Below are 25,031 nucleotides of genomic sequence, written 5' to 3'. Positions count from 1 at the left end.
TGTTCTTGCCAATTTAGATAGGAAGGTGACTGTAGAGGATGGTGAAATTTTAGCTTAATTCTCGCTGAGTTGTGTGTATATATAGGTAACATATATTATATCTCTCTATATATAGACTATCCTTTGAAACCTTGGAATTTTGTTTGGACGCAGGGGTTCTGCTATATACATTTTTAAATTTCAGGTTCAGAATCCTATAATCTGCAATGTGTTTGTCTGAATTAGTTTGACAAGTCTTTTTACCTTTTAGATCAGCTGATAGAAATATGTTGAACTTATTAAAATTAAAAAAACACAAACAAACCATCCTAAACTCAACTCGTCAAGTATCTTTTTCCTTCTGTACTCTTTCAGCATGATTTGTAGAATGTTAAGGATTTCTGTGTTTGCTTAGCTTGGAATTAGCCTTGTATTTCTACTTTAGTAATCGTGAGCAGTCAGCAGGTTGAAGATATTTGTTGGTTTTGTGTAGTTGTGTCATACATTTTTGTGTAGTCATTTTGCTTGATCTGTTTGCATTAAGGCTCTGCCTGACCATAATTAGACTGCTGGGTACACGTTAATGTTCTGCTGAGGATCTCCTTGTTGGTTTAATATTGTCATCCATCAAGCTCTAGCAAGTACAACAATATTTGTGCTGTAGTAGAAAACAGGGTAAACACTGCAGTTATTTATACGAAAACTGGCTATTAAGTGAGGGAACCATGTCTGGATGTTTTTATTTATTGAAAACTTAAACTGGTGCTCTAAAATGAGTCCATCAGTCTACTCATACTTTGTTGAAATAAGAAGTAAAAGATTGAAGTTAGATTTCCATTTAGAATTTATATTTTATATCTCTGTTTAAGAAATCTATAGATTCATGTTTCCTGTCTTCTAGGTACTAGGTTTGTCTGGTTTTCTAGCTATGTCTGTTGGTCAGAGAGAAAGTAGTACCTCCACCTTGGTCTTGTCTGGGTCCAAGTATGGATGAAATTCCTGTCTACACCTCTGTCACCCTATGTCTTGACTCCTGATCAGTTCTGGGGAAGTACTGGTGCTCCTTCGAATCCCTTTGACGACCTCTTACAAGTTTCTGTTGACTTGGACTTCAGAAAAGCAGCACTGCTCGCTGGAGTTGCTCTGTCCTTCCAGATGGTTTTCCCTGTGGTTCCTGCCTGACCTGTATCTGGATACATACTTAAGCAGCATCTGAAGTAGAGATGCCTTCCTGAACCTGGGCCTCAGATCCTGCATGCAAATATATTGCTTAGGCCTATTGAAGTCCTAAGCTTTGTAGTTTTCTTTCAGAGATGTCAGTTGCCTCATGAGAGTCTGATAGCTTAATTATGTTTCAGTTTCATGTCTCTTCCTCCCTGTGGCTCATTTCCTTCTTCCATAATGTTCTCTGATTTGCCCCAGATTTCTTTCTATGTGTTTATGTCTCACTTGGATCTTCCCATTTCCCTTCTCCCTCTGTGGGGCAAAGTGAGGATAAGAGATTCTTGGCACAACCCTCTTGCATGTTTGCATTCTCTGTGATGTCTCTCTGAAACAGAGGAGTGGGGAAGGGTGCGATGCTCTCGGCTGAGAGAAAGGGTCCTGGATTCTGAAAGTATTTAATTGCCCCAACTCCTGACTGCTGCAGTTTTTGTTGCAATGCAGAGGTGTGTTTGCTGTGGTAGTTAGATCCTTGGGATTTTCTCATCTGAATGACAAGATTTAAAAGTGGTAACTTTTGACTGAGTATCTCTGAACAATCCCTCTTATCTATTTTTATCTTTATCTGTGTCTCTTGTTGCATTTTCAAACATAGGAAAACTGTAGTCATATTTGTTCAATGAACTGGCATGTTTACAGAGATACAGAATACCCACTCATGCACCAGTGTTCCTGAGCCGCAACATGGTCTAAACACTGAAGTAAATAAATCTTTTTGGCTTTACACGGAAGTAAAAAAGACAAAGGCCAGTCTTCTGGGTACGGGAACTAAGTAAAAGAAGCCAGGAAGTGGCTTAATCCACCTTCTCCAAAGCCAGTGGTAATACCTCTGTTGGTTTCAGTAAGATTTTGGTCAAGCCTGTGGTGATTACAATAGCTAGTGCAATTAGATCGGATGTAATACATATTCAGCTTCTTTGCTGTGAATGCTGTGAAGCTGTTTATGCTATCATTAATCAGGTGGCTTTGTTGGGAAATGCATCTCATTACATGGCAGCTGACAGGAGGCCACCACCACTGGGCACCAAAGCAGGCTTGTGCAAAAATACCCGATCTAAGTAACTGGAAAGTACAGCTGCTACCGTTGCAAATTCTCTCCATGAGCCACTTACTGAGCGGGGCGTGACAGCTGAGAAAACCCCTACAAACCGTGGTGCAGACTCAACATGTAGTTTTCAGTCAGGGACACAGAGATTTGTTTCAGAAATGGAAATGTCATCCAGTCAGGATACAAATATATAGGTGCTTCTGTACTTCCCAGGGGTGTTTTACTCAGAAGCACGTGAGACTAGAAGAGTCAGTTTTCCTGTTGTTGGTCCTGATACTTTTATCACAAAGACCTAGAGCAATAACGTGGACACATGTGCATGAAAAGTCCCGCTGGCTTCTGCAGGATACTATGACAGTAAGTTTCATTAGTGCTGCCTGCAGGTGCAGTCCCCCTCCGAGCCTCACGTGCTGTCATTTCTGAATTCAGACTATAAAGGCCTCAGGACTGGGACTGTGCCTTGACTTGTGTCTGTGAGGCACCATGGACTCTTCTGGCTGCTGTCAATCATCGCAAGGAGCTCAGTGGTATTAATCCAAATTTGTGTTTTCTTTCACAGGAGCTCGAGTTTGAACACGAGAGATTTCTTTTTATTAAGTGTGAGGAAAGCTCATGCTGGTCTCTTTCTTAGTGAAAATTTCTCTTTAGCTTGTGTTACTTTAAAGGTGGCAATTTATTTTTGAGTAATTTAGAGAAAGAGGTAGTAAAGAAAGTAGATTCATAACATATTAAAAATACCTCCAGGTACGTTACCTCTGAAATGAGCCATTACTTCTCTTCTGTCAGACGGGTGCTGTGACGTGTTTCTGGCTGCACAAAGTACCATGCAGTTTCTTCCCCTCCTGTGGGGTGGAAGTTGAAACAGACAGCTCTGTTTGGGAACCCAGAGGAGGGCCTGTTAGGTTAGCAGTCATTTTAACCTGATTTGGTGAGTGTGTATATGCAATGTGTGTGCTTTGTGCTTATGTCTGTCTGCCCCAATGACAGTCTTTCCCTAACAGCTTTTTAACCCATTGGTAAATTTGAGTCAAATTTGAGAATATGGATCGCAGAGAAATATCAGGCTTTTGGAAATTTTCTGAAAACTAGGAAACTGAGTAGAGGAGAAAGCCTTCTCCCTTTGATGCTACCACTGAGGGAAAGATTGCCTCACTCACATTTACATCAGAAACCCCAAGTGGCAGTGCAACGCGTAGGAAATCAGCTCATTAATTTTGCAGTAAGTTTAGTTTTTTGTCTTTTTCTTCATTGTAATGAACTTCCACCATACTACCATGCTCTGCCAGAATAAAAGTGCTGACTGTGGTACTGGCTGAGGAGAGAAGCAAGCCTATGGGGCCGCCTTGGCCTCCTCTTCCTGCCCACCGATGTGGAAGGACCATTTTCACTCCCTGCTCCTGGCAGCAGATGTAGTAGCCAGTGCTGAGGTACTGGGGACAGGTTTCATTCTCCTGGGTGACACAAGCTCTGCAACCCAAGTTCTGACTCCAACAGAGTAGCTCAACCCTGTTAACGTTATCAGGCACAAACCCCAGGTTTGTCGGTTTTGTCAAGTCAGGCAGGCTGTGAGGTTAAATCAGCACTCAGCAAAGAATTAAAACAGAAGGGCTGAACTAAGAATTGCTAAATAAGTTTATCAGTGCGTGTGTTGGCTGGCAGCTTGACAAAGTGAAGCCAGGAGCTTAGACAGCCCTGTAAGTCAGGATGTAGGAGCTGTAATCGAGAAGTATCACAGAAGCAATTTGGAAAAGCATCTGTTCAAAGTTTGATTACTGTGAATCATCCCGTTCTGTTGGCCTGCTCTGCTAGTCGCCTAAGCTGCTCTTATTTTGCCAAGAGAACAGCTTGACACGCATACAGTGCCTAAAAATAAAATACACTTTAAATATTAACATGTTTCAGAAGTATAGATTCATTCAGTTTTTGAGAGTAACAATTGCTTAGTCATTCTTCAAGAACATGGAAAGAGTTTAATTGAGAGCTGTGGAAGAATGCCATTCATCAGCAGCACAGGTGTTCAGCCGTCTCCAAAACTGTCCCGTTCAGCAGACTGTGCTGAAACTCTCCAGACACTGCAACATTGTTCGTTATACATTGCTGAATGCTCTTTAATGGTTGCAGGACTGATCCTTGCTCATGAACACACCCCCAACCAACATCACGGCAGGCTGAGATAGGTATGCCTCAGTAAAGCTCTTGAAACTGTTAAAAGAATCTTTTAATTTATTTGAATAGCTTCATGAGTTTCTTAGTGTTTGCAATTACGAAAAAAAAAACTGGAACTGAATGCTGGACCCTGACTGTTAGCTCTTAAAGCATATGCTGTTTGGTACAGAGACTCCAAATATTTTTTCTGATTTATTGCCAAGTCTGACCTTGTCTCTTCATTCTGGAAGGGAGATACTGAGGAATTTGAAGGCTCCAGGATCCCTGCTGCTGAATTCCATGTTCCTCTTTGTTTAGCAATCTCATTAAAAGTTCTGATTTGATCTTTTTCTTCATTCCCCTTTATTCCCTCTGAACTCAGGCCCTCTGTTGAAGCACATGGCTCAGATGAGTTGCAGGGACAAACTGACAGATTCAAAACTGCAAGTCACAGAACTCATCTGAAAAAGCAAGATGAAAATAGCCTCAAAGCTGGTTTTGGAACCCTACACAGTTTGTAAAGCTGCAGTTATTGCAGGCAATGCCAGCGATATTTTTCCATTTCTTGGAAGACTATAACCTTCAGATGGGAACACATCCTGAGAACAGCATAGGTGTTAGCAGACTAATAGAGGCATGTGGCAGAGAGGTGAGCATGTGACATGGTAGCCCTCAAGCACTTTCCTTTCTGATGGCAGAGTTGTTTGGGGTTTGTTTTTTTTTCTTATGGTCAGTTATCTATTTGCTGAAAGATGCAGCTTAGGGGACACTGAAGGAATTCTTGAGTTCAGGCCTATTCCACCAAATTGAAGAGGTCAAAGTGAAAATACTGAAATGTTGAAATAATTTTGATTTTTAATAACATCTGAGAAAGTGAAGGGTGAGATTCATGAAGGCTGTTTAGAGAAGGAACAGGTGGAGCATCCTCTTGTCAAGCCACTCAGCTGGTGAGAGATGTGGATTCATTTCTATCTTGTGTGTCTCAGCTGTAGCCATTGAAGTGAAAGACAGTTATTCACACAGCTCCACAAATCCTGAATCCGGTGCTGTTCCCTTGGTATGTTGCCTGTCTTTTGCATATTATCATGCCAATATTTCTATTCATGTGAGAAGGGAAATCCTACTTAATTCTACAACAGTTTGTAGAAAAGACCAGCAGGTTCATCTCTGCAGTGCCGTCTACATCCACATAAAAAAACTAGTCCAAGAGATTAAAATCCAAACGCCTTTGAGCCCCAGGCAGAGGTGACTTTCAAGAGCCAGAATCCAAATCCTGATTTACAGTTTGTTTCACAGTTACTGGTGATGTTTTCTTTGATTTCATAGTCACATGTTTCTGTCGTCTTTCAAAAGCATCAGATCTCTCCTGACTTCTGCTGGTTCTGATTCCTTTTTGGTATGAGATACCCTTGACCAACCTTGTCCCCTATGCCTGTCTCTTTTCTTTCAATAGCTTATATCCCACTGATTTCCATTGCTTGTTTCTGTACCAGTTCCAGCAACGGTCCTTTCCTTATGCTAAGTGTGTGTTTTCCCAACACTAAGGGGTGGGCCTCCCTGCCTGAAAGCTCCTACCTTTCTTCACGTGAACCCATGATGGCAGAGACATATGACACAAGGCTGTAGATCCATTTTTCTCCAGCAATAAGTACACACAGAAGTTCTCAGAGAGCTCAGCTTCCCTTCTGATCTTATCGCCTGCCCTCCTTGACCACTGCCTCCCACAGAAGTGACTCCCTGCTGCTTTTGAGATCAAAGTCATGTTTCTTCAAGACTTCTGGAAAACTCATCTCCATTTGCTACATTTCTATTCCCGTCTTTCCTCATTCCCTAATCTCTTCCCAGCTGTCTTTCTTCCTTGTTCGCTAAATTTTGAATTATGCCAGGCTTCTGTATACTTCCTGGCATTGTGTTGACTCATCCAGTCCATCAGTCTTTCGACCGAACTGGAGTCCTCTCTCAGATCCACCTAGCTAGCTCTTCCCCTGCCTTTCCGCTTAACAGGAGTACAGCTGTTCTAATACATCGTTGAGTCATTAAGCCCATGTATTTCCATGTGTGCACATGGAGACTTTCAGCACTGTGTAATGATGTCTATAAATAGATGGTGAATTAGCTGCCAGGGTTTGGGAATCTATGTTTGGGAATGGTGGTTTAATTTGGACTAAATATCCAAAACTTCATATTTAACTAGAGAAACTGTAATGCAGAAAGGAACTGTGGTTTTGCCCGTTTGAAATCTGCATTCAGCAGCAGCCCAGCCTCCTGTTGCTGGGGAGTGGGCTGGAGAAGCTCTCAGGAATGTGGCTGTTAGCATATCAAAGTAGAGTAAACATGTAGATGATACTCCAACTCCTCTGCTCCAGTTAATTAAGCCACTCCTCCTGTCACATTAGATGGAGAGGTTTTGTTAATCTGCTGTCATCTAGGGAAGCAGTGGTTTGCTGAAGGGGAGGGGCCATGTTAATGGCACAGAGGATGTCATGCTGAACAAAGAGCGGATGTCAAATAAACAGGGTATTTCTTTTTATCTCCTCCTTTGATGACTCTTAGATCCCAGTGCTTTATTGTAAAAACTTAGAAAATTAGGGCTAGAAAGAACTTCAGATGGCCTTTTAATGCATTGCCTTGCTCCAAGGCAAGATCAGCAGTACCAGTGTCACTCTTGATGGGTATCTGCTCTATGAGGCTAACCAGCATACTTGTTTCCAGCTATCTTTGAATTACTGTGAACGCCATACCTCTTCACAGGTATGGTCAATGGGGGGAATATTTATACATGTGATCACAAATCCTTGTTGAATAACATTGGAAAGGAATGTGGTTTTCAAAGATGCCCATGCCAAACCTCTGAGGGTTCCAAAGGTTATCTGCTCTTTGCTGGCATAATGCAGTGTTAATAGCCTGTCTGGCATATTTTTATAGACCTTGGTTAAAGCCTTCTGTAGACCAAAAATGTGTCAGAACATCTGTAAGCTTTTTTCATCTCGATGCATTTGGTATCTGAAGTGACCTTTTACTAGCTTGGGTGAGGACAATTATCCCTAAAGTCATGAGAGGACTCAATCTCTAGGGCTTTTCAACTGGCTAGGCAGCTGCTTGTATGTTGGGAGAGGCTCTGCTTAAATCAGTGAGTTAGCACAGTGTAAATCCAATGCAAGTAGCATTAGAATAAGGTTCTTTGACATCTTGGGGAATGTCTGTGTGTAGGCAGGTTGGTAAAGGAGCAGATGAATGATTCATCCATTAAACTTAGAAAAACACAGGAGGGTTCCAGGGAAACATAAAAGCCCCACAGAAAGACTGAAAGCCAAAGCTGAGAACTGGCCATGCTGGGGAAGGGAAGGGATTCCACATGTTCTGTTAATTTCTGTCCTGCAGGGTAATTGAACAAAGAGAAAAAGAAGATAGCAAAAGTGCTTCTTAAAGCTCTAATGATTTGCGGAGTCTTGCCTTCTTTGTAGGTTTACAGACATGAAAATGTCTAGCCTCCCAAAGGACTTTTTATCAGAAAGGTATAGAGTAGGGCAATTTGCATAGACAAACCCTGGTTAGATGTCAGTTAATCTGTTTGCAAAGGGGGGCAGTGCATTCCTGCACAGAGTTCACTGGGGGCTGAAAGAGTCAACTGAGAAGTTCTGCCGAGTTTCAGAGGTGTCTAAGACTTTGGTGTATCTGCATGAATCCCAGTCAGTTCACAAAGATTAAGGCATATGGTTGAATCTGGTTCTCACAATTAAGAGTCCTGGTCTTGTGAAACATTACACAGGACAAGTTACTAGAGCCTCGGGTGTCATAGTAATATTTCAGTACCAAGTATAAGTGTTCCCAGTGGTCAGAAAAGTATCCCCTAGAAAAGATACTGTGTATTTCATTCACTTGTGCTATTAGGACCTCATGTTCTGAGGACTATTACACTATCAGCTCTAGAAACATCACAGCTAGTATTGTGAATATTAGGGAGAGATTGTATTTGTTAGTCTTTCAGGGTGTGTGTAATGAAATGAAAAATGAGATTCAGAAAGTAACTATGCTTTGTGTTTCAGCTATTTATTTTTATTGCTGGGCTTTTGGGATTCTGACAGCAGTTGTGTATACTGGAAGTGGCAGTGTTTTCAGAGTTACAAGGAAGAAGAGATTTTATTGGGCACTACAGGACAACAATCAGTCCCACAGGGGAGGTGTCCAGCCACAGAGTACACTGAGTTCTGGGAAAGCATGCTGCATCTCTGCAGGTCATGCTGGATTGGAGGCAAGAAACAGGTTTTATAGAGGTCATGTTGAATTTTAGGATAAGATAGATTCTCCAGAGAAGAAGATTCTGCAATGATGGGCACATTTGTAACAAGCTGGCTATGTACAGGATGTCAGGGTCTGTTGTGTACTCTCAGAAGTAGTGGTGACTTCGTGTGTGATCTTACCAGTTATTTGAATGTTTTGTCTTAATTAGCTTTTCTGTAAAGCTGGTCTAGTACTTCCCAGTTTCTCAGTGAGGCAGGGAGGAAGATATATTGGGACTTCAATACCAATTTGAAAACCTTGTATAAAACGAAATGTGTGCTGTAGAGTCAGAGGAGTGAATCTCATGTGCCCTTAGCTAGAGGTTTTTTGGGACTCCCAGGAATCCTGATCATCATCTGCCTGCAGAAATGGCATGGGCTTACCAATGCTCAAAAAAAATCAGTGCTGGAAACTACTTCCACTACTTTCCTCCACCGGCTAAAAGTAGGGGTCGTATATGCACAATACACCTACCTGTGTGGTATTTTAGCTTAAATTCTGCAGAATTACAAACTTCTTTTGAGAACTTTGACTATTCCCATGTTATCTGAGTGCCTATCCAGTCCTGTGTAGAGGGTTGTATTTGAACCAGTCCTATGTTGCCTTGTTTTCTCAATGCAGTTCAACCAGCGCCCACCTTGAGGGAATTTAAGCCCTCGGCAGGGAGCTGATGTTCTGCCACTCAACAAGGTCAAGTAAATTGTGAACTGATATCTTTCCTGAACTCATTTTTGTCTCTTATATGGCACTAAGAGAATGAGACAGACAGTGGGTTATATCCTCTGTCCTTTGATTAAGCACAAACAGAGGAAAAATGGTGTTCTCATTATCAGTGTAGATTTATTTCTCAGGCACATAGAAATTGAGTTTATTTCATGTCTCACATTCCCTTTAAGGGTAAAGGAATACTTATGGGGAGGCCTATTTGAAGTAGGCTATGGCTGACTTCTTGCAGTGCCTGGGAGCCTGTTCCATCAGAGGCTCCATGGCATCAGAGTTCCCTATATATAAATACTTCATAATATTATGACTTACACTGGGTACAGCACTTGGCATGATTGCTAACTTGTTTTCGTATCTGACTGTAACTGTGTGTTGTGCATTGGAAGGTTGTACTATATAATCCCTGTACTTGTGATTCATAAATGTATTGTTTCCAGCGTGTTTTTCATTAAATACAGTGACAATGAGAATTATTGCTCAGAAAAACAGTTTCTGTACGGGAATATCAGACTCTAATGGAAACCAGGTTGTTACTGCAAGATTAACAGAAATTGGCATCTAGATGACTATCCAGCATTAAGCCAAATTAATCTGTGCCACTAAAATTGCATGTCTGGCTTTGAAATAGCACATTCTCATAAAATGAAGGAACAGCTCACCCTGTTAGCTTCTTCTGGATGATTCCAGTAAACCAAACTTGGAACTGGAGGCTGAGTAGGACAGTGATGATAACAACCTTAGCCTCTCTGAGTTGTACATGTTGGAGAGGGTTCTTCTGTGGATACTGTTGTTTTTCACCTGGATACTGCTGACTTCTTGGGACCTCTATTTATTCAGCTGTAGAACAGGGATTGTGTTATGAGCTATCTTGGAGGCAGTTTAGTGGGTACTTCTTTAATGTTTTTAAATTTTGGAACTTTTTATATGTAGGCTTTATAGAAAGGAAAAGTATTTTTCCTTTTTAAGTATCATAAGCACTGAAAGATTCCCTTGGTGACTGATTTATGTGTAAATACAGGCAGGGCATCTCTGTCAAACATATCATTGCCGTTGAATGGAAAGGCAGAGCATGAATCACTTCTAGGGTTTCCTGAGTTTACTTATGTAGGATGTTAAGAGAGGCTGCAGGAGTGTAATTGATGGCAACGTGTGAGCTGCACAAATTGAAAATCATGGGAGGATGAGAAGAACATCAGCTCAACACCAAACTAGTAATGGTGGGGAATGGGAGGTTTGCTCTGTGCATGTGGGTATGCAGTGAGTCTCCATTTGTGCCAAGGAGACTTCAGGACTTTGAGTTTGGCTCCCTTCCCAAAGCAAATACAGTGAGAAGAGGAAAGCTAGCCAAGTTTTAATCAAGTAGAAGTTCTTTATCCAGAGGTGGCTGGCAAAAGAAGAGATTAAAGTATTAGGAGTGCAATGAAAACAAGACAGTAGAGAGTTGAAAGCTGGAGTACCTGGGCAAACCACTTGCTGAGTGAATATTCTGCAGTTGTCAGAAGGAGGTCCTGGGTGTTTCTAATAGACTGAAATGTGAACCCAGGCACCAGAACTTGTCTTCTTCCAGCTTTGGCTATCACTGTGGCAAGTATGTAATATCCTAATGCCTAGCTGAGCTGGTAGGATAAATGTAATCATTCCCCTTAGAGATACTGCTAGTAGAGGGCTCATTAGCTGGCAGAAAGGCCAACAGCTGCAAACTGTTTATGTATGACAACATTTTGGATAAATCTGAGTTTACACAGTTGCCTGAGTCCTAAGGTTTGCTGTGGAAGTGCAGATAGCTCTGCACATTCAAACCCAAGCACAGAAGTTATGGACCATAATTATGCAATTTCTCATGAGAGAAAGGAAAAAACCCTCACACTTGGTAATAGTAAAAATAGTAATTAGCTTTCCTTTCCCTCTACTGCTGATACTCCTGCTTGAATTTTTTTGATATTAAAAATTCATTTGTGCTGATTGCTGTCAGTATTGCATCTGCAAAGATACGGTCTTTTTTTCCCTGAAGAAGGCCACTGTCTGTGTATATTTGCATGAACACAGGAGAAGTGTGAGTTGGTTTTTTTAGAAAAAAAACCACTCACCACCCCCCTCAAACAAAAAAACCCAACCAACCAACAGTTCAGCTTTCTTCCCTATTTTTCATTTTCACACACCTGTCTCCCAGACAGGGCCAGAAGCAAAATTACCAAATAAGAGAAGTTCCTCTTATGTTATTCCCGCCTGGTAGAACCACAACCTGCCAGAATTTTCGCAATCATGTCTGAATTAATGAAATTTCTGTCCTAGTTCTGCAGACTTGAAAGGGTCAGATAAAAATCTGGAATTTTAAGAGGCAAACAGCAGTTTCCATTCATCCCAATGATGAAAATAAATCATATTAATGCAGCTACCAAGGCATTGTTCTACTATCAGTGTTGGTTAAAGGCGTATTTTTTCTCTGCATATCAAATATATGGATCATTGTATTGGGTTACAGAAAAGTTGCATTTATCTTAATGGTTTAGATATATTTACTAAAGAACTCTGTTATGTTTGCAGTGCAATAGTGTATTTGCTATTTATGTTCTAAGGAAAGAATTAATAGTAAGGTGTATTAGTCCAAAAGAAAATTATAGTCTTAGGAAATAGTTTGATAGAAAATATATATTTCAAAAACATTTCTGAAGAAAGCTTTTTCAGGCTTAAAATGTTATAACAATTTGTTATAACTGGCGTGCTGTTCTAGAATGACTTTTACTTACAGGCACTCAGCAGTTCATGAGCTGAACTTCTTACTGAGTTAATTTCATGTACTGCAAAGTTTTCTGCTGTCTGCTCTTCTAGGATTGTGTTTCCCTGCCTGTCCACTTCTGTTCCTATGTTGCCAGATCCCTGCGCTCCACTGCAACAGATAATCAATAACTGTAATAATATACTAATTTTAGATGTCTACATTTTTAAATTGTTCATTGTAAATATAAAATGGCCACACAGGATTCACATTAAGCATTGAAAATAACTAATAAAAATATGGTGACTAAGAGTCTGTAACTGAGCCACAGTCACTTCTTTTTCAGCCACGGGTGGATATACAAGTCCTTAATCGTTGGTTTCTCACCTTTGAATAATGAGGCTTTTAGCAGAGCACAGTGACAGAGCCAGTCAGTTTCAGTGGGGCTTAGAACCACTAAACAAAGACTTCAGAACAATTACCTTTTGAGGTAATGTATTTGACATTGATATTTAACCACTCTTAATATATTGACAGAACTAGACTATTTTGCTACACTACATCACCCAAACATGGAAATATTGCTCCTTTCCATCTCCAACTGACAGCAAACATTGACTTGGACTCATTTTATGAATTTATCGGAAGGATATTGGCATGAATCATTTCAAGCCAAACTGGTTTGCCTGATTGACCACCAAGCGACTGTTTTGTTACTTCTTAGTTAAAACCTCATGTGTCAGATACACTGACATACATCTTGGCACTGATTAAATGGAAGATAAAGAAGGAATAATCAGGTTTAGTAAGAGGAATTAAACACTTTCAGTAAGAATCCTGCTCTGGTCATTGCAGTTAGCTGTACCTAAAACTGCTGAAAGGTAACCAGAATATCCCTCTGTATCCTGTAGAAGTGTATTTCAGCTGAGTTGGGTCAGTTTGTTACAGAGCTATGTTTTCCTCATCCCCAAAAGGCAGAAAGATCTCCAGGAGTGACTTAGAGGACACCACTATGGGAAGAACCTGGGCTGGGCATGCTAGGGAGTGAAGGTAAATGCGACAACCCTCACTAGTTTTCCTCTCTCACAGCTGGCGATCAGGATTACCGGCAGTTGATGGATGGGGCATCACAACTTTGTCTCCTGTGACAACACAGTATCTTCCAGCTGAGAGGCAGCTATGGACTGCATTAGCAATTTGGCATGAAACATCCTTCCTCCCAAGTACCCTGTTTCACGTGTGCATGCTGGGAGAGGATTTAAGAAGTCAAAAAGGCAGAAATCTAAAGAAGCAGGGGGTTGGCTAAGTCCCTTAATTGTTCCTTTTCATCTTCAGCTTCTGTGACTCAAATATTAAATTTTTGCTTCCCTTTAACCAAAATCTGGAATTTCCTCTTAATCTCAGACCTTCTGCTATTGGTTTTACAATAAACTAACATTTTCCTAAACAGTTTTTTCCTCCTGCCAACAGTATTCCCAGAAATTGCTGATGCCAAGTAGGGTTGGAAGCAAAAGACTATTATTGGTGAGGGTATTATTTGCAAGTCACCATAAGGGTGCACAGTAGCAGATATAAATCAGGAGAAATATCAACTTCCCTTTCAGAAATCAACCAGAAATGTTTTGTGGTCTTTAAAAGAAACAGAAGGCATATTCATAGCCCAAGACACACTGCAGATGCCTATAGTTGAGATTCTGTTCTGTGGAATCATAGAACCACTTGGAAATAGAGTCTTGGAAAAGACCTGTAAGACCATCAAGTCCAACCTTTTAACCTAGCGCTGCCAAGTCCACCACTAAACCACAGCCCTAAGTACCACATCTATGCATCTTTTAAATACCTCCGGGGATGGTGACTCAGCCACTTCCCTGGGCAGCCTGTTCCAATTCTTGACCCTTTGTTGAAGAGATTTTTCCTAATACTCAATCTAAACCTCCCCTGGTGCAACTTGAGGCCATTTCTTCTTGTCCCATGTCCCATGACCCATGTATTAGGCTATCAGGTGTGTGGACTGAGGTTGCAATCTCAAAAATCTTTCTCGAAGTAACATAGTGCTTCCTGAGCAGTTCCTTGACATCCTTAGGACTATTCTGCAAGTAAAAAACAAGTCAGTTTAAGAAGAGTGCTGAAATCCAGCCTCCTATGGTCATTGATTTAAAAAGATTAAATCTTGATTTCGTACTTTGCATGTGGTGTGAATCTGGTCTTCCACAGTCAGCGCTTTCAAAGTAAGCAAGTGTTAGTGTCTGATTTCTGCACTGCCTTCATTCTACTGCTAGTGCTGAATTAGAAGGCTATTGCCCATCCCTTCATTCCATCCAGAATCTCCTGGCAACAATATCCGTATCCAAATTGTTATCAAAACCCATAAGAACAGAACTGGACTTTTTCCAGATTTGAAGTTTTACATTTGCACTCTTATAAACACAGCTTTGTCAACTTTGACAGATGGGACAGAAAAAAAACCCGCCCCAGGAGATCGTATCTCCATTGCATGATTGTGGTCTACTCATTAAAGATAGCTAGATCTTAGCTACCCCTCTACAAGTCCAGTATTGCAACAAGGAAATAGATTTCTTGTTTCCTGCTAAATATAAACAAATATATCTGCTGTGAAAAAGTTGAAAGGCATTTCTGGAAGGTCTTTATACCTCCTCTTCTTCCAGCATGGCAGAAGGATGTGTGAAGTGGCAGGATGAACTTGGCATTTAGGTTACTGCATGCTATCTGGAAATCTTGTTTTGTATGCACATTTGAACTGTTTGTGTGGCTTTTGAGAGGTGCTTTTTGACAGTGAAGGACTTGTGTAAATAGAGACATCCTTAGGCTCTGTCTTTAACCTTTGTGCATAACTCCCAATGGCTTAACTGTGGTTTCTAGATGGCAGATGAAACAAAATCTCATCAGCGAATTGTTCTGTGCATGGTCTGTGACGCCATCACAATGTTTCCAAGTACAGCGGTACTTTCTGCAGGGGACAGTCTGAACACAGGAAGGGCGTATGAAGGCTATTGTTTTTCCATAGCGGAAGTTTCATGCCATAACTTCTGAATTCCTTTTTTACTTCAGCCTACAATCATTTGTGGTGCCCACACAAACAGGCCTAGAGAGTACTGTGTAATCTTCCATGGGATCAAATCCTAAATTCCACTAAGTCGTAGAAGAGTTCTGCTTCCTACATCGGCTTTGTGACTCACCATCAGGAGTTTGCCTTTGCCAGCTTTTCTGACTCTGCCACTCTTGCTTTCTTTAAGTATGAAAATAAGGGAAAACATAAGATCCCTTAAGAAGGTCTCTGCTTTTACTGTTTTATTCCTTCTCCCCAAGGAGAGAAAATTTTATACTGAAAATTGGGAGAACTGCTTTTAAATGCTTGTTAAGGCTACCTCACTGCATCTTCCAACATTGTTGTAAAGGGCATTAATAGACAAGCTTAGATGAATTTTTGAGTCAGTGAAATATATTTTCTAATGAAAGCAGTGACGGTGAGTGTGCTTAACTTGTTCCCTGTCTGACAAAATTCTAGACTGATTTTTCAATAGGATAATGAACAAAATACTCACGTGATTTTGTGTGCTATCTGCTCTAACATTTTTCACACGGGGTGCATTTTTTTATCATTCTGGTTGAGTTACTGTGGTACATTTTGAATGAATGGGCTGTTTCACTGATTCTGATGGGAACATTCTGTGTTTCTGTTGCAGGAATTGCTTACCTGGGAGGGGTCTGCAGTGCCAAGAGAAAGTGCGTTCTTGCTGAAGACAACGGTCTCAATCTGGCATTTACAATTGCACATGAACTTGGGCACAAGTAAGAACTTGTCCTTCTGTTTCTTTCTTTACTTATGCCACTGTAGCATACTTTTCTTTAAAGCCATACAAGTGAAATTACTAGTGTGGCATGTTTGTTACGATTTCATAAATCTAGCAGATAGATAAAAACTTAATTTTTAGGAGACTTATGTAAACACTTATTTCAGCACACATAAATCTTTCTATTTGATCTTCCCCTATTTTCCACTCTATGTTTTGATTTTGAGTAGCACAAAGAGTCCTCATTCTCTTCAACGATTGATGAAATTGATTGATTGATTGATGAAAGTAGTTAAGAGACAAATTTTGTTTATATTGTAGAATAGGTCCACATAAACGACATCAGCTTCAAAATCTTTACACTTGCTAAATTCTTGCTGAAGTTCACATGTCTATGTCAAGGATTTTAATAGTTAAATACTTTGGTAATGGTTTCATCTCTGCATGTGAAGTAATCTACTGTGGCTGAAATTGTAAGCATCAGTGTTTTGGAAATGCACTTAAGCAGTATTTGATGAACAGAAAGAAATTATATACCTTGATTGATCTGCTCAGTCAAGCTAACTAACACACTTTGAACACTACGGGGAAAAAAGCAAAGAACAATATAATTCCTAGTCAGACAGAAATTTGCAGAATAAGATTACAGAGTACTTTCTGCAGGTGACTTTGAAAACTTTTTTAAAGCCCCCTGTAAATATCCCGCGGACTGAGGAAAACAAAATTGACTGGAGGAATCACCTGCATCACCTTAGTGCAGTTAATGAGTTAATGCAAAGGTCAGCATCCAGGTCCACTGCTTTCCAGGCTAAGCGTAATATCCACTTACTCATAATGTTTATGAGCTTTTTCCCTTTCCATTGACATCACTCTGGTTGCACTGCGTCACAGTTAGACTGTGTAAGGTATAGAACTAGAGCAGGGACAAATATATACAGGGGCAAGGGCTGTACCTATGGGATTTTCAGTACTCCTTCCTTTGGACTCTTGGATGGAAGGTGGGAAATCCCACCATTGTTCCTTTAGTAAGAAGTTGTGCATAAGTTTTGTCTGCACCCTCTGGAATCCTACACTTTATGTGTCTGCTGTGTCTTCCTTTCCTACAGTAACAAGTATTTGACAGTTAAGTCAGAGCCAGTATGTTGTGTTCAGATTCTGGCCAATCTCATTCCATGACAAATAATTATTTTATGGCAATATATTTCAAAGTTGCATGGAGGATATTTAGATTGCTACCAAAAATGACAAGATGAAAATATATCTCCTGTTCACCCTCCAGTGACACCAAAGGCAGCTGAGCCAAACCGAGGGTGGTTTCAACAGAAATGAAGGACATTTGGTTTTGGTTTTATTTAAATTGCATGCCAAGATGTTAAACTGAGCCTAAACTTAATAACAAATTAACCTGAGGGTAATGTTAAGGGGAATTCAGCACTCATCTTTGGATGGGCCAAGAGCAAGAGGGAAAAATACTTGAGCTACAGAAAATCCAGCTGTGTAAAAGAGTGAGACTTGTCTGCCTTTGTGTTTGCCAAATTTCTCAGCAGAGCTGTCAAGCTTCCTTGTAATAATGCCTTGCAAAAAATCTGCAACATAAATAGGGGATGTAATGCTTTGGGATACAGCTCTCCATCTGTGCCGAAAATAGCAAACGCCATTTTCTTTTCGGAGTGCAGTTTTGGTGGTAAGACCATAATGTCCTTTCTTTTCTGGTTTTCTTTCCTTGCCTCTATCTTGGTAACCTATTTTGAGAGTTGGGTATGAGATGTCTAAAGGAGTTAATAAAGCATGGCTTGGGTTCATTACCTTGGAGGACTTGGACAGTGGGTGTGCTATTGTGCAGGGAATCTTCTGCTTCAGGAGAGTCTTAGATCCTGTTGTGGGGAGAGATGGAGAGCTTAAATGATAATTACAGTTGAAGGAGGACAAAAGGCAAAGGAGACTGCATTTTCTAACGAAGCTGCCTCATGAGCCATTTTACTGAGAGCAGAGAGACTAGAACAGGCTCAGGCAAAAGGGACTGGGAAGAGTACTTGGGTACTGGAGAGGTGTGGAGGGTCTGTAAGAGCCAGCCTAGGGACCTAAAGTGTCTGGGTCCGGGGGAGGTAGCTTTCAGAAGACAGATGAACCAGGAAGGCTCCAACTGAAGCAGCCAGCTGGGTTAAGTTAGAGAAGCTGTTGGCACGATTCTGCTGCCACAGGTGTTTTGGGGACATGTTCCAGGTTAGCTTGTTTGACAATGAGTTGCAATTCTCTATCACACACTGGAGCAAGCCCTCCAGCCCTTCTGCCCCCTCTTCCCTTGTTTAAGCCCAGCCATAAGCATGCATAATCAAACCCTAGCATGCCAAATACAAACAAAGGGGGGGAAATGCCAACTCTCTGTCACCACCCAACCTGAGCATCAAAAACATCCCCCTATACTGTCATCCACCAGTGGTCTTGTTACTTATTTCAAAATCTGGTCAATTTGCTGGTGCCCTTCTGGCCTTGAAGTCAACAGGAGTCTTTTCATTGACCTTAATAGGTATCAGGCCTCTCCTTATTCTCCTGTTTTTGAACTGCAACAGGATGCTCTGAGCAGTCCTGTTTCAGCATGTCTTCTGCAAACAGGATTGTTTGCAGACTTTACCTACAAACTATAGTTTTTAAGTGAAAAAGGAAACGCATTGCAGAGACAGACAAAGAAGCTCACATGAGCTTCAGGTTCAAAAGTGAGAACCGAGGAAAACTAAGTGCAAGTTTCTTAATGGAAATAAAAAAATCCAATCAGATCTCACATCCATATTGGCAAAAATATAAATTTTGGAGAGCCATAATTGTGAGCTTTATTGAAGGCTGATTTCCTTTATGAGTGTAGAAAAGCTGAGATTTGTTACTTTTGCCCTAAGACTAACAAATGTCAGTGGAGATCACAAGCCCAATTTGGCATTCACAGATACTTTCTGATGTAGACTTTGGAAAAAGTGAATGGATTACTAATTTATGTGTCAGATTCCTAATCTGCCACTAATGTCATTTGGACTCACTGCAAAAAAACATTATTACAAACAGCTGCACTGTGAAAACATGGAGACATCATTAAATAGGTCTGTTAGGGTGAGGCTTAACCGCACCTTATAGGGTGAGGTTAGAGTTCATCTTCAGCGTTCACCTATAGAGTCGTTGTTGCTTGAGGATGGGGTGAGTGATATAACTTTTTAGTGTTTGTTGTATTTATATCTTCAAATCTGGAGCAATAATTTTGGTCCATGGACACAAAGGGAGCATCCATTTGTATTTAGACACAATTTTTCCTTCAGAGAGTCCAAGAGAAGAATTTTGCTGTTACAAAAAAGTAACAGGCAGGGTAGAGACAACTAAATGTGTGATGGGGCTGCAAATCATAAACTTCTTACCACACGACAGGACCCTCAGCAAGTCTTGTTCCTTCGTTTAGCATGATCAATAGTAGATGTCTTTCAAAATAACACACTTTAATGTAACCACAGTTATTTGGTTTTCATCCAAGGATTGCTGGGTGGAGTACTGTGTTCTGATCTACACAAAAGGAAAGACACAGAGATCACAGCGGTCCCCGAAGTCTTAAAAAGTATAAGTCCAAGGTCTTCATATTATAAACAGCTTAATATGCTGAACACTTTCTTACTCTCATGTTTCCTCAACTGGCAGGGCAACTCCATCAGTAAGAGCTTGAAAATGCCCTGCTGTTGTCAATGGGATCCTGAATGGTGATTCCCTCCTCCTCCATGAACTGCACCAGTGAGAACTTGAGCTGAGATTCATACCCCAAAGACTACCCTGAACAACTGTAACTTACTAGAAAAATAGTGCTACTTCCCCCTCCCCTGGTTCTCTTTTTGCCTACAGCAGTGACATTGTTACAATTTTCAAGTAATTCTCCAAAGAAAAAGGCAAATAATTTTTTTAAACAAAAGCTGGGATTCATCCTTATATCCGTTATCCCCTCAATGAAGTGAGTGGGCTGTTGCCAGTAGTTTTTCAGGACAACAATGCCAGCTTTGTTGCCATTCCTGTTTCTTTCAACAGCCTTGGCTTTCCTGTTGTGGAATGGGGGGCAGACTTGGGTGAGGAGGGAAGATTCCCATTCATGAGCTAGCGGAACCTGGCACTGCCTAGTTGGTGAGAGAATAGCCGGAGGTGGTATGGCTAGAAGCCACGCTGTGTCAGATGCCCTTAAGAAAGTGAATCAAAATCAACCGACAATAAGCAAAATGCAGTCCCTTGCCAACAGTCTGAAACCGCAAGGCCTCAAACTTGAAGCTGAAACAGATGAGGACAAAAATGAGTCCAAAGGTAAAAAGCCTATAGTGCACAAACCAAACAGCTCTAGATTTGGAATCAGACAAGAGAAGAGTTTAAAACTGGCAGGTTTCTGTCCAGTATGATTATTTGCTTTAGATGTTAAGTATTGATAAATGTAGCTTCTTAAAATTACTTTAGAGTACATAAATATTTGCTGCATAATTAAATATGGCCTTTGTGGTGTGTCTCAAGCAATAGTGGTATTGCAGGTAAAGGAAAAGCACTCTCTAGATGTTGCCTTTGTGGCCTAATATTTATGCTAATAGATGTGTGAATAAACTTACCTCCCTGATCTGTCTAGTGCAGCACCCAGCAGAGAGAGTCTGTCATGCAAACAGTTGTAAGGCAAAATGAAAATATTGCAGGCTGGAGGGGAAAGTGTCTTGAGCAGATCCAAAAGGTACAGAATAATGCCCTGAAGTAAGTGACAACTTACACTGGCAATGCCAGGTAGGTCAGTGTGGTGCAGGCATATAAGCTTAATTCCTAAGAACCAAACAGGAAATTAACAGTCCCCTTTCTCCTGCACCCTGCAATGTATAAAGATTTGGTCAGAATGCATTTTAAAAATGAAAAGTTTCACATGGAAGCGGAGGACCACAGTAGTAAATGGGACCCAGATCTGAGCATTCAGGTAGTGCTGCAGAGTGCCCACTGTGCTAATGTAAAACTGCTTTTTTTTCTTAAGCAGTCTGTTTTGTGATTCCAGTGGAATCATAGTGGTCTGCAAGAGGAGTGGTTCTGGAAATGATATAAAAATGGAGGGACCTTTGCTACAAATTCTCTCGTTTTACCCTGGGATTATAACATTTAGGTGCAGGATGTGGGAGCTAAGAAGCTGGTTTTTTAAAAAAAAAAAAGTAACAACCCTCTCTTTTTTAGAGCAGCTCACCATAGTCTAGCCTTGAATGCATGGCTCTACCAATGTAGGCAGCTGAGTGTAGTTTCTATGCTGGCTGACTTTAAACATTAACCCTATTTTTCAAAAAAGCTCCCACCTGTGCTGCTTCTTCTGTTCAGTGTTGCTCTTTTGACCATCTGCATTTTAGTGATGGCAAATACAAGGATTTCTTTACAGCATTTGTGAAGAGCTGGTTTTCGGAAGTGTAAGCAAAGCAACCAGTAGGTGAGTGTTAAGGTGCTGACAGCGAGATCGGTCAAGAAAAGAAGGCAGACCTTGCAACTGCTGTTTGAAGTGTAGCAGAGGCAAGAGTTAGTCCCACCTTTACCAGGCAGGATCTGATTTCTGTGAAACATTTTCTTCATTGCTATTGCAAAAGTACACCAATTAATGGCCTGGAAGCAATTCCCAGATTACTTCTTACCTCCCAAAAGCATTAAAACCAACTTTACTAAAGCTGCAGAATCAAACATGTAGAAGCACCAAAGTTTCAGGGTTATCTGGACAGCTTCAATTTCAATTTTAACTCTAATCCCTCTGTCCCTCAAATGAGGCTAAACTTCTATAAACAAGGTAGTATTTCATCATGTAGTTAAAGATCCTAACTTAACACATGCTCACACACATCTTATTCACTCCTGTGCATGGATGTTTTACTAGAGAGAGACCTTGCAAAGAGGTGCCCATCTTGTGGGCCTGTAGGGTAGTGTCCAGCTATGTGATGGCTCAGGGTGCAGCCTGTGACTGACAGGATCTGTCTTGTAACTGGATAAACCTCTCCAGTGGCACTGCTGGCAGTTTGGATGTAGATTCTATCTTGTGGTGGAGAGCTATGGCACAGTTCCCTCCATGCTTTTGTCAAAATGCTGTGTGGCTTTTTTGACCATGCTGCAAAAGACAATGTGTTGGAACTCCCATGTCTGCATTTGGAGGGGTTGAGAATCAAGGTCAGTTGGATCTCGAGGAGGACTGGAGCCAGAGGCAATTCCATGCAAGCTTTACTCTAGCAAGCTCAGCTACTAGTCACTGTGTTGCTGCAGCAAGACTTGCTGAGTAGCTGGGTAGTTTGATACAGGCAGTTACTGCCGCAGCTATATTCTACTAGTGCCAGCACTGTCCATTTTAAATCTCACAGGAGCATGTCACTGTTCCAGTGTATTGCAGTCTCAGGGTTACTGGGAATGACTGGCTGCCATGTAGACATACCCTGAGGCTGGCCAAAAATGCTGGCAACAGTCCGTACCCACCCTGGAGTTGCTAATTTTATTTTCTGCCATTTGTGTTGTAAATCTGTTGTGGAATGTCTCTCTCTGTTCCCAGGCTCCCTTTTCTTGTTCCCCTCCTCCCAGGTTTCATTCTTCTTCCACCGATAATTGCAAGCACATTTTCACAGTTAAGTTGCCCTTCTCTGTACAACTCCAAAAGGACATAATGCAACAATGTCATATATACATTAAAATCAGTATGATCTAGTCAAAGCAGTTATTTAATATCATATTCTGGTTTTGAGAGAGAACTAGGTATAGCCTAAAGTTTCAGGACATGCTTCTTCCACTTTTGGTAATACACTGAAGGATCTGTTTTAGACCAAAAAAGAAAAAGTACCTAAGTAGCTTGATATTATTAGCTTGATAATAGCTTTCTGAAAACTGTCCTAAGTTAGTCAAAAGGAAGCAGAGATCAAAGGCAGATATACATCTAAACATATGTAAATAAGAAAAATCAGTGTAGACTGCAAGCATGGATGGTTTGGCCTGAGGAAGAGGTAGTGATGGAGCACCACTGAACAAAAGGTTTGTTTGCCCAACATAATACAGTACATGATACCTGAGTAAGTTAATTCGAATCCCAGAAGTAAAACATTGCTGTTGTATTAATCTTGTCTGGGCAAGTTGGTTTTGCAATGACAGTAGGATATCACATAGGGGAAAATCACACAGAGGTAAAGAAGATTGGGAAGGAAAAATGGAGAGGTTCGAGTAGTATCATGTGCCAGACTTTGGATAATAGGCCTGTTTTTTCAGATGGGTCTTTTAGTTTTATGTAAAACTGCAAGATATTTACAGGTTACTGTTACAGTTACTGAACCTGCTAATCGTAGCGTGGCGGTGGGGTACTTTCCCTCTTTCTCAGCCTTGTATCTTTCAAGTTGGATAGTTTATTTACAGTATTGGAGTGTGACTACATTGGAACTGGGCGTGGGAATGTCTACCTCCCATTGCTTTCTGGACTATTGTGGCAAGCATTAGTGTGGTTCTGGGCAAGGGTTTCTATGGTTTTACTCTATGCTTTGTGAAGGATGTCTGTGTAATCCCTAGTGAAGCAACATTCTCTTGCAGTCTCTCTAATTTCTTTGTTTTTGACCATCTTGTACAGCTTTAGTTAACATAATAAAACTGCACCAAGCAGGCAAATGACAATCATTTAGAAACTCCCAGACAACACAATTTTCGTTTAATCAATAGCTTTGTGGCTTTGCCAGCCATGTCTTTCTTTTTGAAGACTTATTCTGCTGAGTAAGCCAAGGCCATGTTAAATAGCTGAACCATAATGATTTGGCAAATCTTGCGTATGCTTCTTGCTACAAGGGTTCTGGTTTCATACTTCATTGGCTTTGCTGGCAATAGCCTTGTGCACCCAGTGACCCAAAACACAGGGACAGTAAAAGTCCCCATTGTGCAACCTCTACAGTACACACCAACACAGGAAACATTAGGTTTGCAAGTGCCATTTACCAAATAATCATTTGCTTTAATACAAGGGCAGTGATCTAGCCGAAATATTTACTTTTCCATTAGCAGTTGGGTTCCAATAGTCTGTAACCCATGCTGTCTGCCTGGCCTGCTGAGTTCAGCAGGTTCCAGGTGAAAATGACTGCAGAGCTGGGGAAGGTGATAAATCCCAGACTGTCACTTGGAAAAGCTTTTGGTAGTAACTCAGCAGCAGCAATGCCAGTGGAAAAGTTGTTGCCTCTAGAAATGTGGTTCCCTTTACTGTTATGTCAGTGGAAGGCTGCACTGTAGTGGAACAAGGTTGTTGGCTGCCTTTTGGCCAGCAGGTGTGTGGGGAATAAAATTCAGCAAAAAGTTTACTAGACAAACTAAATAAACAGGTGGTCTTTGTTCTTATAGATCCCTTCCCATTTGCAAAATCCTCCCTACATCAGATGCTGGGCCTCTTTCCATGGTGGGATCCAACCAGCAGGGAGTTTTGTCATCTGTGTCTTTACTTGAACCCCAGTTTCCAAAAAAGAGAAGAATATCCTACAGTATTCTTAGTTTTCTGCTTTTGTTCATCTTTAGGTAAAACAAATCAAAGCAAAAGGAGTCTGATCATAATGCTATATTCTCACTTGCTTGAAAAGTTTCCTTTCTACTGGGCTCTAATTAGCTTAGGGTGTTAAGCCTTAAAAATAAGTGCACTGAGACACTCATTTTGTATACCAGATCTTATCCTCATATAGGACAGTTTGACCTTTCAGAAATTACTGATGTCTGCCCTCTGGCAGCTGCTGTCACGTGCCAGTGAGTCCAAAGCCTGCCTGTCTCTTCCACCTGCCACCAGCTGGGCTCCCTTCCTACCACCCTGCTGTTTGCTGGCATCACTCTGGAGATAGCTAATGAAGTGGCAGGTTTCTAATCTAGTGTTTTCAATATAACTTTTAATTATACACCGTAAAACTAGACAGGATAAAGAAATGCTCCCTAGAAACAGTTTGCTTCTTAGTTTAGGTAGTCTTTATATTAAGGAAAAGTATTTTTCCTTCAAAACAAAAGCACAGCTTCCTTTCTTCCTCTGGAAAACACAACCGCTAGCACCTTTCAATGGGTGAATTCTTTCCTGTCTAGTGCCTCCTTTATCTCAAGTAAAGCTTTTTGC

At 41.0% G+C, this 25,031-nt stretch overlaps 1 protein-coding gene across 1 annotated transcript in view; it reads left to right on the top strand.

The window, feature by feature from the left end:
* Positions 1 to 25,031, top strand: part of ADAMTS17 (ADAM metallopeptidase with thrombospondin type 1 motif 17) — a 192,240-nt gene that overhangs the window by 59,550 nt on the left and 107,659 nt on the right. The window contains exon 8 of the mRNA XM_056347461.1: positions 15,818 to 15,923. Coding sequence (XP_056203436.1) covers positions 15,818 to 15,923 — 106 coding nt within the window. The remainder of the gene's footprint in view (positions 1 to 15,817; positions 15,924 to 25,031) is intronic.

Source organism: Falco biarmicus, chromosome 7 (genome assembly GCF_023638135.1).
Source record: "Falco biarmicus isolate bFalBia1 chromosome 7, bFalBia1.pri, whole genome shotgun sequence".
Taxonomy (NCBI): Eukaryota; Metazoa; Chordata; class Aves; order Falconiformes; family Falconidae; genus Falco; species Falco biarmicus.
This window is presented reverse-complemented; position numbering and strand designations above follow the sequence as displayed.